We start from the raw sequence: 16,283 nt of genomic DNA on the forward strand, positions 1-16,283 counted from the left end.
TACAGGCTCTCGGCCATGTTCCCTCCTGGTTCCCTCTGTCTCCTGAGTGACCCCGGTGCTTCCCCGTGCGGCCCTGCTTGGCACGCCCCGTCTTTTGGGGATCTGAGTATAAAAGGCTACCTTTTCAATGGCAGCTGTGTTCTCCTCGTGGGCCTTACAACCCCTAAATGATAACAGCATCTACATTTTGAAACACAGATGTTGGAACGGGACATGGTGACTGTTCCATCTAATGTCCCCACCTGACCAGCACTGTCTTTTTCCTGACAGGTAAAAAGGGCACAATGACCCCAAGAAGGGCCCTGAGCCCTGCAGCGTTTCTCAATCAGGGTTCCTCATCTAAACCATAAAATGAAATATAGAATATTCTATACCACAGAATTATTAGAACTATTAGAATTATTTTAAACCATAGAATAAAAAAATATGTATCTATCTTGAGTGGTGATTTTCTGACTCCTACGGAGGACGGTCCCTTACCAGCTTCAGTCTACAGGAGCAGGGAAGTGAATTCGTTACAAACAGCGGATGCCTTGGGGCATCGGGGCTAACCCCCTCTCACAGAACCGGGCTGGGAAAGAGGACGGGTCTCCAGTCTTGGTGTAAGCCCCTGAATTCTCCCCACGGCACACCTGGGTCTGCCTCTCAGAAGACACTCTGGCCGGGAGAAGGTGATGCTGGCATGGTGGGTGCCCCCACCTGGGCGAGGGCGGGGCCGGCGACCGTTACCTGTGCTCGGTGCTCCCCGACGGCAAACTGGATCACAGCGACGCCCGGGTGGGGGCTGTCCTCGATCCTCTCTACCGTGCTGGAGTCGATCTTCAGATCGCTGCTGATCTCCGCGCTCTGGATGAAGTCCTCCGTCTTCAGGTCCTCCACCTTCTTCAGCTCCCCGTTGGCCAGCTGGATGATGGAGCCTTTCATGAAGTAGGGGGGCAGCGTGGGGGGGGCCGCGGCGGGGGACGCCACCGACTGCACCACGGGCAGGTGGATCTGCGCCTGCACCATGGCGGGGTAGGCGGCCTGCGTGACCAGGGCCTCCGGGCTGAAGTTCTCGCTCTTGGGAAGGGTGGTGGTGACGAACGTGTGAGGCATGGCCGCGAATTGGGGCGACGACGTGGCTATCGCGGGCGCTGCTCCCGAGCCCTCCACGTCCGCGCTGCCCACCGGGATGAGCAGCGGCTGCGTGCCGGGGATCACCAGGTGCTGGGGCAGGCTGCCCGCGTACGTGATCGCTTGCTGCTGGCCGCTCAGGTAGCCGATGACCGGCGCCTGCGTCCCCGCGTAGAAGGCGGTGGCGGGCAGTCCCACCGGGAGGGGCTCCGAAGCGCTGTGCGGGGTCTGGATGACCGTGTGGGGGGACAGCGTGGCCACGGCGGCGGCCTTCACGCCTTCGGGGCCCAGAGCCTGTTGGGGGGACAGCGCGTAGGACCGGTGCGCGGGCTTCCCCAGGTGCAGGCCGCTTTTGTCGTTGAGGGTGGAGGGGGAGGCCTCCCGGTGCGCGACCTGCTGCACCTCCAGGTCGGTGGCGGGGGTGTTGCTGGTGGGCAGGACCATCACAGAGGCCCGGACCCCCGAGGAGTCCCGGCCGCCGTAGTCGGCGGCGCTGGGGTGGACCACCACGTGCCTGGACTCGTACGGGTGAGGAAGGGACTTGCCGGCCTTCACCAGCCCCAGGTCGGCCGAGCTGGGGGCCCCGTACCTCCGGCCCTTCTCCACCTCCCCGTTCAGGAGCTCCTTGGCCTGCATGGCCTGCTGCAGCCGGCCGCTCTCGGCTTTCTTGGCGGCCTCGCGGGGCACGAAGTGGCTGCCGGAGTCGGTGTATTGCACTACGACCTGGGGGGAGGGCCCCAGGGTGAGTGTGTGTGGGATCATCGTCTGGTGCGGGTGGAGGTGGACGGGGATGGCCGGAGGAGAGGCCGTGCGCCCGGCGCTCTGCGGAGAGCTGGAGATGTGGACGTACTGGTTCTGCTGGGTGGGTGGAGGGGACCCCGGGGTGAGGAGCCCCGGCGTCCTGCCCAGGTGCTGCTGCTGCTGCTCAGCCTTGTGTCCTGAGGCTTGGCTCAGACTGCCCATGTTGGCCAGCAGAGTGGAATACGCCTCCAGCTGGGAGCGCTGGGATGGAGTGGTGGCCCCCGCGGCAGAGGCCACGGCACTGGTGACGGGGTTGGCCGTCGGGGAGATCAGCTGTGAAGGGATGAACCCGGTGTAGGGCCCACTGTACTGGGAGGACCCGATGAACTGGAAGGTGTGTGGCAGGTGGGCGTACTGCACGGGGGACACGGGCGTCCCCGACTGCGGGGGAGGGTACGCCGCGGGCAGCGTGCTGGTCGCCGGGACAGACCTGGGCGCGCTGGGCGGGGAGTAGTCCAGCCCCGTGGACAGCGCCTTGTGTAAACCTATTCCCTGTTGTAAACCCAGCTCCGCGGAAGTCCCTGCCGCGCCGTGCCGACCGCCCCCGTGGGCGCGGCCCCCGGGGTTGCCCGGGAGCCATGCCACGGCCTCCGCCCGGTGGTTGTCGCTCGGCGGCGGGACGGCCTTCTCCTCGGAAGGCCGGCTGGTGGCGGGGATCTCGCGCTTCTTGGGAGGCAGGCATTCGTTGCTCCGCTCTTGGTTGGATTTCATTTTTCGCCGTCCCCCCTCCACGGTGACTGTTTCACTGTCTGGCTGGCTCTGGTTTTAGTCTGATACATGGAAAGTCACATTTGATTTCTGTAGGGGATCCAGGCTCTTCATGAGGAATCATCTCCCCGTGGGTGCGATCGGCCCGCAGCAGCTCTGGAATCTGGGAAAACGGAAGAGGGAGGGGATAAGGGGAAGAGACAAGGCGGGAGGAAGGGCAGGGGGAAAGGAAATCAAAATATCAGACTGAGACTAGGCCTCTGGCTTCATAATGAATTCCCCAAAGCTGATGCCAGCCCCAGCCTGAAAGCACATAAAACACTCCCCATGCTGGACAGCAGGTCAGGAAGATGAGGACCATCCCGGGGGGTGGGGGGAGACAAAACCTTAAAGCAGATGCTGCTTCTTTTAATTTTTTAATTTTTTTAAAAGTAGGCCCCAGCCCCGCATGGAGCCCAACACCGGGCTTGAACTCTCGACCCTGAGATCAAGACCTGAGCTGAGATCAAGTCAGATGCTGAACGGACCTAGCCAGCCAGGCACCCCACAGCAGATTTCCTTTTATGGCATTAACAACTTCCCTAAGACTGTCTGCAGTTCCTAAGACCTGTTTCTCAACATACCCTCTCCCTTTTTTACATTTTCTTCTTAGAAGGTAGATGATTTATTTCTTAAATTTCCTTTTCAGAAACACTGGTCCCTTCCTCACCTCTTCATTCCTTTGCCAGAAAATCAAATGAAGCCCACGGGGAGGGTGACATCGGGGACAGTCAGCCTCCTAGGCAGGTGCTGGGAAGGAGCAGTGAGGAGCGGGGGTCCCGAGCGGTCTCCGGGTATAAGGTCTGAAGCCTCATCTACTGGAGCTACCACTCAAAGGTTCTGCCTGACTCTGGGTCCATACCCGATCCACAACCATTCCCTGTTCTCTAACATACACACACACACACACACACACACACAAACACACACACACACAGTACACAGGCCAACTCAGCAGAGGGAGCCAAAAATAATCTTGTGCTCTACAAGTTTCCAAAGAATTCCCAGTACAGCTACTCATATGGTAACAGAAAGCCAAAAGAAATCTGTGAGACAGTTAAAAACTGAATATGGTTATGGTTAAAAACAAGACTAAGAACGCACTAATAGGGTGGATGGGTTGAAGGGTCTTTCACATCCTTCCTTCCTTCCTTTATTTATTTATTTCCAGGTAGTCTCTGAGTTTTCTCTTCACACTGACCCCCTCTCCTTCTCCTTGGAAAGGGCCAGCCCACCATTAACCCTAGAGCTGAAACCTCTTTCAGATCAATCAGACCCATGGGCTTAACCCTGATCTATAAATCAATAGTGGCCCAGGAGCCAGGTGTTATGGACACACATCTCAGTCTCTCAGCGACCACGGCACATGGATGCCCACTGGTATCCATGGCACCAAGAGGGCTAGCCAGCAGCAGGTGTGAGTGCCCCCTCTAGGAACAGCTGCAGACAGGACCACCCCTATGTGCTGGGATCCTGGGAAGCCGTGGCCTGGGCATTAGGCTTTGGGAACTCCAGGCCCTGGGGGATTTTAGCATCTCTCCTACCCAGATGCTCTATTTTTACGATCTGATTTTAAAGCAAACACAACAAGGTAGCTTGTTGTGGTACCTGATCTTTGTCAACGCCCCAGCAATGGTGACATCCCTACTGTAACACGGTCTCTTACCTCTCCTCTGCCTGCACCAACTTCTCCCCCATCTCTCCCGGGGAGCTCCACTCCCCCACCCTGATCTGTAACTTTTGTTTTGGTCCGTGATTTAGTGGTTCTTGCTGTTCTTGCTCTAACATCATCACGGAACATCACCACAAAAGGGGAGATGGCACCAAAGGAAGTCCCCACCCTTAATGGTTGTCACCCAGGTATATATGAGGCAGAAGTATATAAATCTGGCTTCTCAATGTCAAAGCTCATTTCAATACCAACTGGATTTGTCAGGGGACAAGAGAGGCACTTTAGAGACTGGGATGGAGGGGCACCTGGCTTGCTCAGTCTACCTTTGGCTCAGGTCATGATCCTGGGGTCCTGGGATCGAGTCCCACATCAGGCTCCCTGCTCAGCGGGAAGTCTGCTTCTCCCTCTGCCTCCTCCCTACTACTCGTGCTCTCTCTTCTTCCATCTTTGTCTCAAATAAATAATTAAAATCTTAAAAAAATAAAGATTGGAATGGAAACAAAAAAAGGGAAGAGATCTAGGATGTTAATGCTGGAGAAATAACTGTGTTGAAAGAGTAATGTCAATTATTCGCCCTCCCGAGCTAGGGCTTTTAGAAGTCCAAAGTAACTGTTCTGTGCAGCCTTCTTTTATAAACAGTGCAGCACATAATTTACACACAGTATTTGCAAATCAATCAGGATGACAGTGCTATTTTCTTTCTCTCTCTCTTTTTTTTTTTGTAGAGTGGTAAGTACTATTTTTTAAAGGCTTATTTATATATTTTAGAGAGAGAGGGAGAGTGCACGCGTGCTTGAGCAGGGTGAGGGGCAGAGGAGAAGGAGAGAGAAGCCTCAAGCGGACTCCCCACTGAGGGCGGAGCCTGCCACGGGGCTCAATCTCATCACCCTGAGATCCTGACCCAAGCTGAAATCAAGAGTCGGAGGTTTAACCAACTGAGACACCCAGGCGTCCCAGTGCTCTTTTCAAAATAATGACAGAACAAAATTAAACTACAGAATTGTAAAAATCAGTGGCCCCTTCTGGCTGCTTAAAATGTACTGACAATGATCTTTTATCTTTAGATTTCAAGAGTCACTTAAGAAACAATCGTATAAGCTCCCACATTCCCAGACTAACTAGCAAAGAGAAGTCATTTGGGAGATCTGCTCAAAGCAAACCGTTCCCTGCGCCCCCTGCTGGTTCCGCATCAGCACTGCTCCAATAAAACCCCACAGGATTTCATTAGGGATGTTCATCCAAGAGTGATATGTCAGAATCCAAAATGAGAACATTTGCATATAGTAGGCCCAGCCAGTAAGGGAATAGGTTAATTAGCCCAAGGCAGCTCGAGGCAAGAAAAAGCAGCAGCATAAAAGTCCTTTCAAAGCCAAGCAAAATGTCAAACACATTCAGTAGAGGTCCATTAGCAATGCAAATGTAAAATTGCTTGTACAACCAAATGCACAATATACAAAACTAGAAAACCCCTCTGAAGGTACTTTTTAAAGAACCCAGCTTTAGTGAATCTGAACAGGAATGCTGACTTGCTTCTCAGTAGTGCCCTGGTTTATTTATAGTGCTTATTTGCGACACACTGGCTTAGCTAGCCCTCAAGGTCTCTGTAGAGCCTCCAGGGCTGGTCTTCTGCTAATGGACCACTAAGACATATTGGCCTTAATGCACAGATTCAAATTTATTCTTCTGAAAAGCCATCCATTGATGAACATCTTTTCCAGATACTACTAATGATAAATCCAGGATCCAGAGATAAACACAGGCGCTGGAAAACCTAGGGCCAGACTGATAAAAAGTCCAATCTATCCTCCCGCTCCATGTAGAAGGACCACTTACCAGTGCAGCTTGGAGGAGACAGGGACTCTCTAATTCTGGGGTCATGTGTCCTTTCTCTATGATCACCCGCTCTGTACTATCTCAATCTCCCATCAGGGAGAAGCACTGTGAGGGGAGGGATTGAGTCGCTGTATTTTCAGAGGACCACCAGAGGGCGCCACAGCTTGCCACCAAACTGGAAGGCTGTGGGACTGGTTATTCACGGCGGCACCGAGAGAATGCAGAGGTGTATTTTTTGAAGGTTGAAGAGCCCGTAAGGGGGAAAAGCAAGGGAGAGGAAGAGAGATACCAAAAAAGAGAAGAAGAAAAAAGGAGAGTAGGATTTTTGCTTTCACGGTCTCTTTCTAGCTGTAGACAAATGGCTTCCTAATTTCCTAACTTCCTAACGGACTCCTAATGGTGTCCCTAATTTACCTTCTTGGGGCTGAAACACACCCGTGGTTCACCCGGGCCCCTGGGGAGCTCAGTTCTGGATGCACAACAGAAAGATTTCTTCCAAACACGGGGCCACACGCTACTTTATAGATGCTGAGTTCTCAAAGAACCACACATGCAGACCCACTGTGCAAACATTATCATTAAGAAGGTACTGGGTGAATCAAGGCAAACTTACAGATGGTTTGCCTGAGAATTTCTGTTCTGAATGCGCTCATCTTAAGTGTCTTTATGTCTACATTTTTATCTCTCTCTCTCAGTATTTTATGATTTAGCTCAGGGGCGTAAAGCCTAGCTCTTCAAAGTGCTGTCCTCAGACAGCAATGCCAGTCCCCCCACCCCACCCCCACGGCCCCCAGCCGCTCTAGAAATGCAGGATCTCAGGCCTCACCCAGCCCTCTTGATTTCAGATCTGCATTTTAACAAGATCTCCAGATGATTCACAGGCACAGAAAGGTTTCAGAACCTCAGGTATGAGAGTAAATTTTCTAATCATCAGCTCCTAAACAAATTAAACATCTCCAGCCTCTCTTTCTGATGGGGTAGTTTCTGAGAAACAAAACTGGGTGCTGCCTATGCAAACGCACAAGTGGATGGGGCCTCGGAGATGGGCAGCTAATATTTAGGGACTATCCAGGGGCTTATTTTGGGGTCACTTAGACTCAGTATAGTTCTAAGTAGCGAATGCTCCTTTTCTTCTGGTTCTTTGTGCCTCCAAAAAATACAGGGAAGCACGCTTTAAAAAAGCTGCTATCATCAATTTTATACATGACTTAATCATCTCCAAGAAGAAAAACAAAATTCAACAAAAGAAGCCCCACGCTTCCATCTCTGCTATAAATTCAACAAAATTCCCCCCACAACCATGGATTTACGCTCTTTCAGGAATGATAGGAAAACGAGATGCCTTTGAGCTGGCAGATGTGGGAATGTGTCCCCACTGACTCTTAGTCTTGTAAAGAACAATGAACTGCTTTGAGTGGAAGCCACTCCTCAGAACTTGATACATACAGTCCTAAAAATGCACCCCAAGGTCATGGCAGGAAACCGGGGTTGCTCTGCCGAGCTTGCCCCGTGGCGCGAGTTTCTCAGTTTGAGTGGATCCCAGAGAGGCACGGTTTCTGAGTTAAAGAGAAGAGCTGCGGAATGACGAGGCTGGGTCAGTTCCAGAAAAACTGGATGAGCATGCAGGAGACAGAACATCTGGCCCTGACAGGCAAGGTCACCGGGGCATGGCAAGGGTTCTCTAAGTCCGGAACGTGCCAATCTTCCTTTCCGTGTTAGTCTACTGCTAAGCTGGAAGGTCCGTGTCATGCCCTGCAGAGAGGACTTTGTTTAGGTTAAATATGAAAAGTCGGCCCAGGGGCGCCTGGGTGGCTCAGGGGGTTAAGCCTCTGCCTTCGGCTCAGGTCATGATCCCAGGGTCCTGGGATCGAGCCCCGCATCGGGCTCTCTGCTCAGCAGGGAGCCTGCTTCCCCCCCCTCTCTCTGCCTACTTGTGATCTCTCTCTCTCTATTAAATAAATGAATGAAATCGTAAAAAAAGAAAAGAAAAGAAAAGTCGGCCTAACCCCGTCATCCGTGGGGCTTCCAGGATGGAGAAAGATAGGCTGGACGGTAGCACAGTTAGATGCCTTCACAATTGATTGGACAAGCACGCCCCAAGGGAAGTGGATCGCGCATTCATTCATCAACTACTGACTTCATTTCTGGTATGTACGTGGGCCTTAAGTGTTCAGCATCTGCATGGAGCGAACGGCATGCGAGAACTCTATTTTTAGTTCTATTCTGTTCAACATTTTATTAGCGTTTTTGGTGTCATAGAGCTAAGAGAAAGCTGGAGGAGAGGCTTTATTATTGCAATTAATATTCAAGTACACGGATCCTCCACTTTTTGAAAGTTTGTGGTATACACTTTGCTTTTGCTAAAGACATGCATTGGCACCTGCTTTTGAAAACCAAAAGAAATCCAAAGAGGATTTTGCTCTTGCGGAAAAAGGCTAAAAGCAAAGGTAGCCTTCAGCATCTGTTTTGCAGGGAGGGGCCGTGGAAGCCGCGCGCACCCTGAGCAGTGAGAGTGGCGCCACCAAGCGCCTTTCCTGGGAACTACACCCAGCATCTCCGCAGTGAGCTTCGAACCCTGTTTTGCAGCATCTGGGCTTTATCTGGATTTATTTCGTGCATCTGTTAGCAAGATGTGTCCTGAGGTATCATAAAAGCCTAAGAGGGGTTATTTGGGGGGTCTGGGAACGCTAAAACCTTCTCCATGTAATTTAATGATAATTGCTTCTTTATTTAATGTCATTTTGGTGTACAAGAGTTTTCATAGGAATGCTCTACTCTGAGATAGTGGGGGGGTCCTATATATCCCCAGAAGCTGGAAGTGATGGCACAAAACCAAGAAAATTAAGATTCATGAGAGTAAACTTAAATGCCTGCCTTCAGTTTCAATAGCTCAATGCATTTGATAGCAGGGGCTGGAGGGATCTGGCTTAGGACTGGTTCAAATGAAGGAGTCCAGGAATCTTTCGTTCCACCATCCATTTAATGGGAACCAACAGTTTGGTAGGAGGCCTGAAAGACTGGAGTAATTACCAGCTTCACCGATAGATGCGCAGTGTTCAGAATAAAGGGTGAAAACTGCAACGTCGTATGTTGGTAAAGCCACGGTCCAAGGGGTCGGGACACGGTGGGGTGGGTCCGGGAAGGACGATCAGGTTAGCAAGAGGTCTGGACACAAGCCAGGCAAGGAACGGAGAGGCCAACGGAGAACGTATGTTCTGGGGAAGTGCAAGAGAAGCCAGACTGTAGGTGTAATGCTCGGGTCTGTAAAAGGCTCTCCCTGGAAGGCGGGAAAACAGACCTGAGCCCCTTGCATGAGTACACACAGTAAAAATCAGAGAGTAATCAGAACTGCTCAGAATGGGCTGGGCGGATGCTTTGTGTCACCCCCAAGCACCGAGACCGAGTTAGGAGGCTCTAGCTGATGGTCCCACATAGGTGGGGCAGACTGCTCGTCCTGCCCAGGTGCTCAGGTCACCTACTTTTATATTATTTTCATCACAAGGACTTTGAGACCCATGAAAACCGCTCACTTGTTCTGTCTGCTCTGCCTAGCACGGAGCTTCATTGGGTAGGTCTCTGGGTCCAAAATGAGGTGGCTTCTGAGGGGGATGGAGGGCCCCACCCAGGTCTTGTTAGACCAAGAGGTCTCACCTCTTGAGAGGTGAGCACAACTTTGCAGAAGAGGCTGATATCCTCACCCTAACACACACAGGCCCCCCTTTCTCTCCTCTGCACCCCGGGACACAGATGTTGATCTTCACAGAAGTGCCATGAGCTCAAAGAGAAAAAGCAAAGAGTGACAGCTTGTCATGCACAATCTACACAAAGTCTAAGGACAGAAAGAACACATATGTGTGTCCCTTAATTTGTATCATTAATCAGACAGGGGAGGGGACTGAACGGCGGACCCCCAAAAGGTATGTCCATCTGGAACCAATGAGTGTGACTGTACTCGGAAAAAAGGGAATGTAATGGGAGGAGAGGATCCTGGATTATCCAAGTGAGCCCTAAATCCAATGACAAGTCTCATTGTAAGAGAATGGCCGAGAAAGATTTGAGACGCGCAGGCAGAAGTAGAGTTTTATGGCCCAAGGCCAAGGAACACCTGAGCCTCCCAAAGCTGGAGAAGGCGAGGACAGATCCTCCCTATGAGCCTCGTCTCCAGACATGGGACCCCCAGAATGGTGAGATAAGTTTCTGTGGTTTTACAGAACACTGCGTTTGGGGTGATTTGTCATGGTGGCCCTAGGAAATGAATACGAATGGTGCCCATTGATCAACCAGCTAATATATGCCAATAACTCAACTTCAACATTTTATTTACCTCTCACAACAAACTCCTGAGGTTTGTGTTTTTACCTCCATGAGGACACAGGCTAGGGTAAGACCTCAGAATCAGAGGGGGCAGCTAGCCCTGGAAACAACTTTCTTGTTCTTTCCAACCATGATGCTGGGCAGACTGCTGGAGCGGGACGCACCGGGGGGATGGCAGCCCAATGGCGAAGGTCCTTTTCTTGCACGTGCGAAAGAGCCAGGCTGCACCGAGGTAAGGGGGGAAAGATAGCCAAGGAACTTGGAGCCAGCGCTAATCATGGACTGTGGCCAATGTGGTATTCAGGGCCACGGGCTGGGGTGACTAGAGACCAGATCTTGTCACCTCATAGGTAAGTGAGCCGGGGATCCCCAGCACCACCGAGCTCCCAGCTCAATGCCACCCACCCAATTCTGATCCAGATCTTAGTAGATCATGCCCGAGAGAACATGAGATCATGACCTGAACCAAAGCCAAGAGCTGGATGGCTGGAGGTTCAGCCAACAGAGCCCCCCAGGTGCCCCTCATCTCTAGAACGCTGTGGCACTAAACGTACTACAGTGATTAGAAGGTATGAATCCGCTCCTAAGAGCACAGTCCCATCGGGGTGCTGCCTGGCCGGGCGTCGCACCGGGAGGCTCGGAGTCATTCTTCTGATTGAAAGCCTTAGTATAGAGGTTGGAGACGAGTGTTCCAGCCGGACGGCTGCTCTGTTCTCCTGCTGCTACAATCCTCTGCCTGGCAAGGAGCAAAACCGCCACGTCCCTCACCCCTCCGTGGGGCTCCCCTCTTTGCTACTCCTGTGAGCCACACGGAGAGACAGCCTTCACCAAGTTTGGGCGAAACTTGACTCCGCTTCCTGGCTTCCGCTGTTACGGTTCCTAGCCACCACGACGACCGTGAAGATGGGGACATTCTCTGTGGGTCAAGGAGATGGGTCACGTGGATGGGGTCCACCGCGCTCGTGGGCGCTGGGGGACAGGATGCGGGAAAGAGGCGGGAGAGGGCCAAGCCCGCAGCTGGGCTGTGCTATCCCTGGAAGGCGGCTCACGTGGACTGTCACTGCGGCATCTGGGGAGCCAGTGTCCCCTGGCAGCCTGCCCGTGCTGGAATTCCTGGAAAGGCTCAAGATGGAAAAATAATCACTTGGAGGGATAACCATCTGGACTGAAACCGGTCCCAAATGGATTGTCCAGCGGGGTTTGAGTTTTTAAAAAAAAAAAGCTGGAAATGCCTTTCGGTCAAGACCTTCCCTGGCTCAGAACACGAGCAAGTACCTTTCTGCTTTCCGGTGTCCGTGGGTGCCCGACGTGCTCCCCGGGGACACCCAAATCTCCCTGTATTCGCCACTCCAGTTGAAGACGGGGAAGAGTTGGTGGCCCGGGCCCGTTCCAGTGCCTTACACTCGGTGGGTATCACCTTGCCCTAGAGGAACTGCTCTGAGCGCAGTGGTGCTTGGCCCCTTCATCGCCTCATCCCTGGGCCCCCCACGACAGGTGCGAAGAACTGACCACAGGAACACAGAGCCTGGGCTGGGAGGACAAAGAATCTGTCGTTTTTGGACTCTCAGTTCAATGTTCTTAGCATGACATGGGTACATCTCCCTACAGAATTCATGCGGCATAGTTGCAACATTAGGGTAAATATTAATATTTTTATACAAATACTGATGAGAGGGAATATTATACATATAACATTGAATAATCTGAATACTGATTGATACATACGATATTATGATCACTACTAATTAGAAGGAGGACAGAGCATAATAAAAGGAACAAGCTATGGGTGAGCAGGGTACAGATTCTAAATTTGCCTTCACCTCTAACTCCCTATGGAATATATTTTCTCCTTTAATGTCATTTTAATCTTAAATGACACACACGCCCCGTTTAGGGAGGCAAGTGTTTCATCAACAATGTGTCACGTTGTAATTAACGTCTCGGCCAATTAAATGGGCACACGCACAGCTCCTGGCATCCTGCGCACACTCAGTGAAATAGTAGCCGTTGTAGTTTTAATTCGGCAAACGCGTTCTTGCCAATTCCCGGTTTTCTCTTGCCTCCATCTGCTGCTCATTGTTCCTGAATGAACGAATGAGTGAATGAATGAATGAATGAATACGGTCACCTTCAAACTGTCAATCCTTTCAAACACCTGGGTGGTTTTTCCCCCCCTCACACCTGTGACCTACATAAAAGAGAAAGTCACAGACATCTGAGAATTTATTTTCTTTCTTCAGTCGGATCGATAGGATGATAACAGTTCCCAAAGCAGAGGCCCCCCCAGTCACACCAAAGAGCGTGCAAACCAGTCAGCACAGGCCAGTAGAGTGAACAGAAAGGGGGGGGGGGCACGAAACTCCAGTTACAAGCATTTCCCGGTCAAGGGTAAGTGTCTGGGTTCCTTGTTCCGCCCCGCCTGCTTCTCCACAATACTTCTTGGATGAGTAATTCCCAAAAGGCCTGGTGGGGAAATGCAGACTCTTCTTTCCACATCCCACAGGAAGGCTGCCAGCTGTCTCCCTGCACACTCTCCTCAGCTTTGCTACACGCCACAGAGCAGTGCACCAGCATCAGCCACGGGAGGCCGAGGGCTACCAGCCACCGGGGCCCGGATCTCTGGGAGATCAGATGGTCTAAGTTTACGAACAGAGAATGTGAAAATCTCCACCACGTTAGAAAAATGCCTTGCTGGCCCCGAGGCCTTTTGGGGGTGGGGGGGTTGGTTCTCAGCATCACTGCCCTTGATGTGGCTGAATGAAAGGGGAATCTGTCCACTAACGAGGCCCTCCTCCGGGATAGTAAATGTTGGTTTCTCTCCTCTGGTTGTTTTCCAGTCTCTAGGACACTGTACCGTTTTCCAGACCTCTTGACTACAAAGGCCCCGAGACCTCCTGGGACCCAGCCTCCCCAAGGCAAAGCAGGTATCACAGAAGTCACCGAGGCTTTCCTTGTGCAGGAAGGGCGGTCGTTTCAAGACGTAACAACTGGCGTATGATCGTGCGTGGCAAAGACAAGGGCACTTGGACTCTGGGTGTAAGGGCCTTGCCTGAGGTTATGTGGCTCTTACAGGGCAGAAATAAGATGAAGATCCTTGCATTGTGCAGCGGACTGGCTGGTATGCCGTGCGGGATTAACCTAACTCCAAGACAGCGCTGGCCTCTGGGGCGTCCTGCCGGATAGGAGTACGTTGGTTTGCCTGGGGGGTGTGGCCACCAGACAGCCTAACATCATGATTTATTAGGATGGGGGCTCTGGGTCAGGTAGGATCAGTTCCGACGTCTGGAGGAACATGTGATTGAAGGTATTTACCTGACCTCCGGGAGGGGCTGGGGACAAAAGAGTAGCCACGTGGATGGTATGCAATTGAGCTCCAATAAAAAAAACTCTACAGACACGAGGGCTCTAATGAATGTCCCTGGGAGGCAATACTCCACAGGGGACACATCGGGTTGGGAGGACGTATGGCCCTCCAGCTCCTCGGGGAGAAGGTTCCTGGAAGCCTGGGATCTTCAGGTCCCTCCAGCATCCATCCCGCATGCCTCTTCCCCTGGCTGACTGAAGTCTGTATCCTCTCTCCATGGTAACCTCTAATTGTGAGTGTAACAGCTTTCCACGAGTTCTGTGGTTCCCAGTGAATTACTGAAACTAAGGCTGGTTGGGGAACCTCCCCCCAGATTTGTAACTGGTGTCAGAAGTAAAGGCAACCGTGTGAGAACCGTTCTCTCTAACATCGTAGTTGGCCCATAAACTACTTTTTATAGCTCGTGATGATTATACATTTAAACAGATCAAGTAATAAAATAAAGAGGCGCACCTGGGTGGCTCAGTCGGTTAAGCATCTGCCTTTGGCTCAGGTCATGATCCCAGGGTCCTGGAATCGAGCCCCGCATCGGGCTCTGTGCTCAGCGGGGGAGCCTGCTTCCCCCTTCTCTCTCTCTGCCTGCCTCTCTACCTACTTATAATCTCTGTCTATCAAATAAATAAATAAAATCTTAAAAAAAGATATTATTTATTTATTTGATCGAGAGAGAGAGAGTGAGAGAGGGAACATAAGCAGGGTGAGAGGGGGAGGGAGAAGCAGGCTCCCCACAGAGAAGGGAGCCCTTTGCAGGGCTCAATCCCAGGACCCTGGGATTAGGACCTGAGCCGAAGGCAGATGCTTAATGACTGAGCCCTCCAGGTGCCTCTAAATAAATAAAATCTTAAAAAAAATAAACATAATAAATGAAGTCCACTAGGGTTCATGGATGAGAACAAGTCATTAACCGACAACTAGATCAGTCCAAACCAGTGTCCCACCAAAGGACAGCCGGCGAATGAGAAAAGAAAGGGGCAGGAGAACACAGGACCCAGCGTCACCCAGTCTGAGCCAGCGCCCAGTCCAGAAGGCCTCCCCATGGCAATGACCCAGTGGCACACGCATATTCAAGCATTGAGTGGTTCAATTTTCTAGGTCCAGAGTTCAGAGTATTGGAGCAATGGGGGCAACCCATCAGCTAACTCGCTAGTGTCTGAATATTCTCCATCTGCTGGATGAACGGACTTGCCGGAAGTCTCCCATGACCGCCGGATACTGACCATCCCACCAGACCGAATGGAGGGCTGGACCCCACCCCCTGGCTCTCCACATTCTGGAGGAAGTAATTCCTGCAGAACACAAAGGAAGGTGCACACATGCCTGGGACAGCGGCGGTTTCCCTGTGTTCTCGGTTCTGCTCAACAACAGGGATGGCAGCGGGAGCAGCTCCGGTCTGAGAGACAAGAAACCCGGGGGCCTTCGTTACAGGGCCTTAACTCTCTGCACGTCCAAACCGAGAAGTCAACCCTTGCTACCCGTCAGGCTCACCCGGGGTGAGGCGGGGGGCTTTAGAAACAGTACCAATGTCCAGACTCACTCTAGGCGGCTCAGTCCAAGCCCTCGATGGTGGGGACCAGCAGTTGCATCTTTAAAAGATGCCCCGGGGGATTCTAACGTGCAGCCAGAGGCGAGATCACACACGTGACCTTCCTTCTACCTCCACCACTGCTCGGCAGAACGCCTCCACGACGCTTAAAACACAGCATCTGGTCCTCCAACAGAAAGACCGTGTTCTCACCTCCTCTCACTGCACTTGGAACATCTATTACATGTCTGTAAGGAGAGACCACTTACACACCCATGAGAATGGCCATTACTTAAAAATTAAAAAAAAAATGTATTTATTTGAGAGAGAGAGCTCATAAGTGGGGATTGTAGCAGAGGGAGAGGGAGAAGCAGGCTCCCCACTGAGCAGGGAGCCCGATCCAGGGCTCGATCCCAGGACCCTGAGATCATGACCTGAGCTGAAGGCAGAGGCTGAAAATCTGAGGCACCAGGCACCCCTATTTTTCAGTCGTAAAAAGGAAGGGGATTCTGATACGTGCTACAACATGGGTGAATCTGGAACCATCAGGCTAACTGAAAGAAGCCAGACGTAGAAATACAAATGTACAATTCTCCTTACAAGAGGTATGCAGCATCGGCACATTCCCAGAGACACGAACTAGAACGGAGGTGACCAGGGTGGGGGGGAGGGGAGGAGCTACCGTTCTAGCGTGTGCACAGAGTTAGTTTGGGATGATGAAAAAGTCGTAGAGACGGATAGTGGGGATGGTTGTCCAAAAACGCAAATGTGCCCAATGCCGTTGAAGTGTCCGCATAAAGGGGTTAAGGTGGGAAATTTTATGTTATGTATATTTAATCACAATAAAAAAAGAATTTTTCCAAAACTACAAGGCACGATTTTAAAAGTCTGAAGAGCCACAGCAATTTGGTTTTCCA

At 51.7% G+C, this 16,283-nt stretch overlaps 1 protein-coding gene across 8 annotated transcripts in view; it reads right to left on the reverse strand.

Moving 5' to 3' along the window:
* Positions 1-16,283, reverse strand: part of ATXN1 (ataxin 1) — a 395,770-nt gene that overhangs the window by 15,122 nt on the left and 364,365 nt on the right. For all 8 annotated transcript variants that reach the window (XM_080806347.1, XM_080806344.1, XM_080806349.1 and 5 more), the window contains one exon: positions 730-2,785. In XM_080806347.1, the coding sequence (XP_080662473.1) occupies positions 730-2,625 (1,896 nt within the window). In that variant the 5' untranslated portion in view covers positions 2,626-2,785. The remainder of the gene's footprint in view (positions 1-729; positions 2,786-16,283) is intronic.

This window comes from Martes martes, assembly GCF_963455335.1.
Source record: "Martes martes genome assembly, chromosome: 6".
In the NCBI taxonomy this organism is placed as follows: Eukaryota; Metazoa; Chordata; class Mammalia; order Carnivora; family Mustelidae; genus Martes; species Martes martes.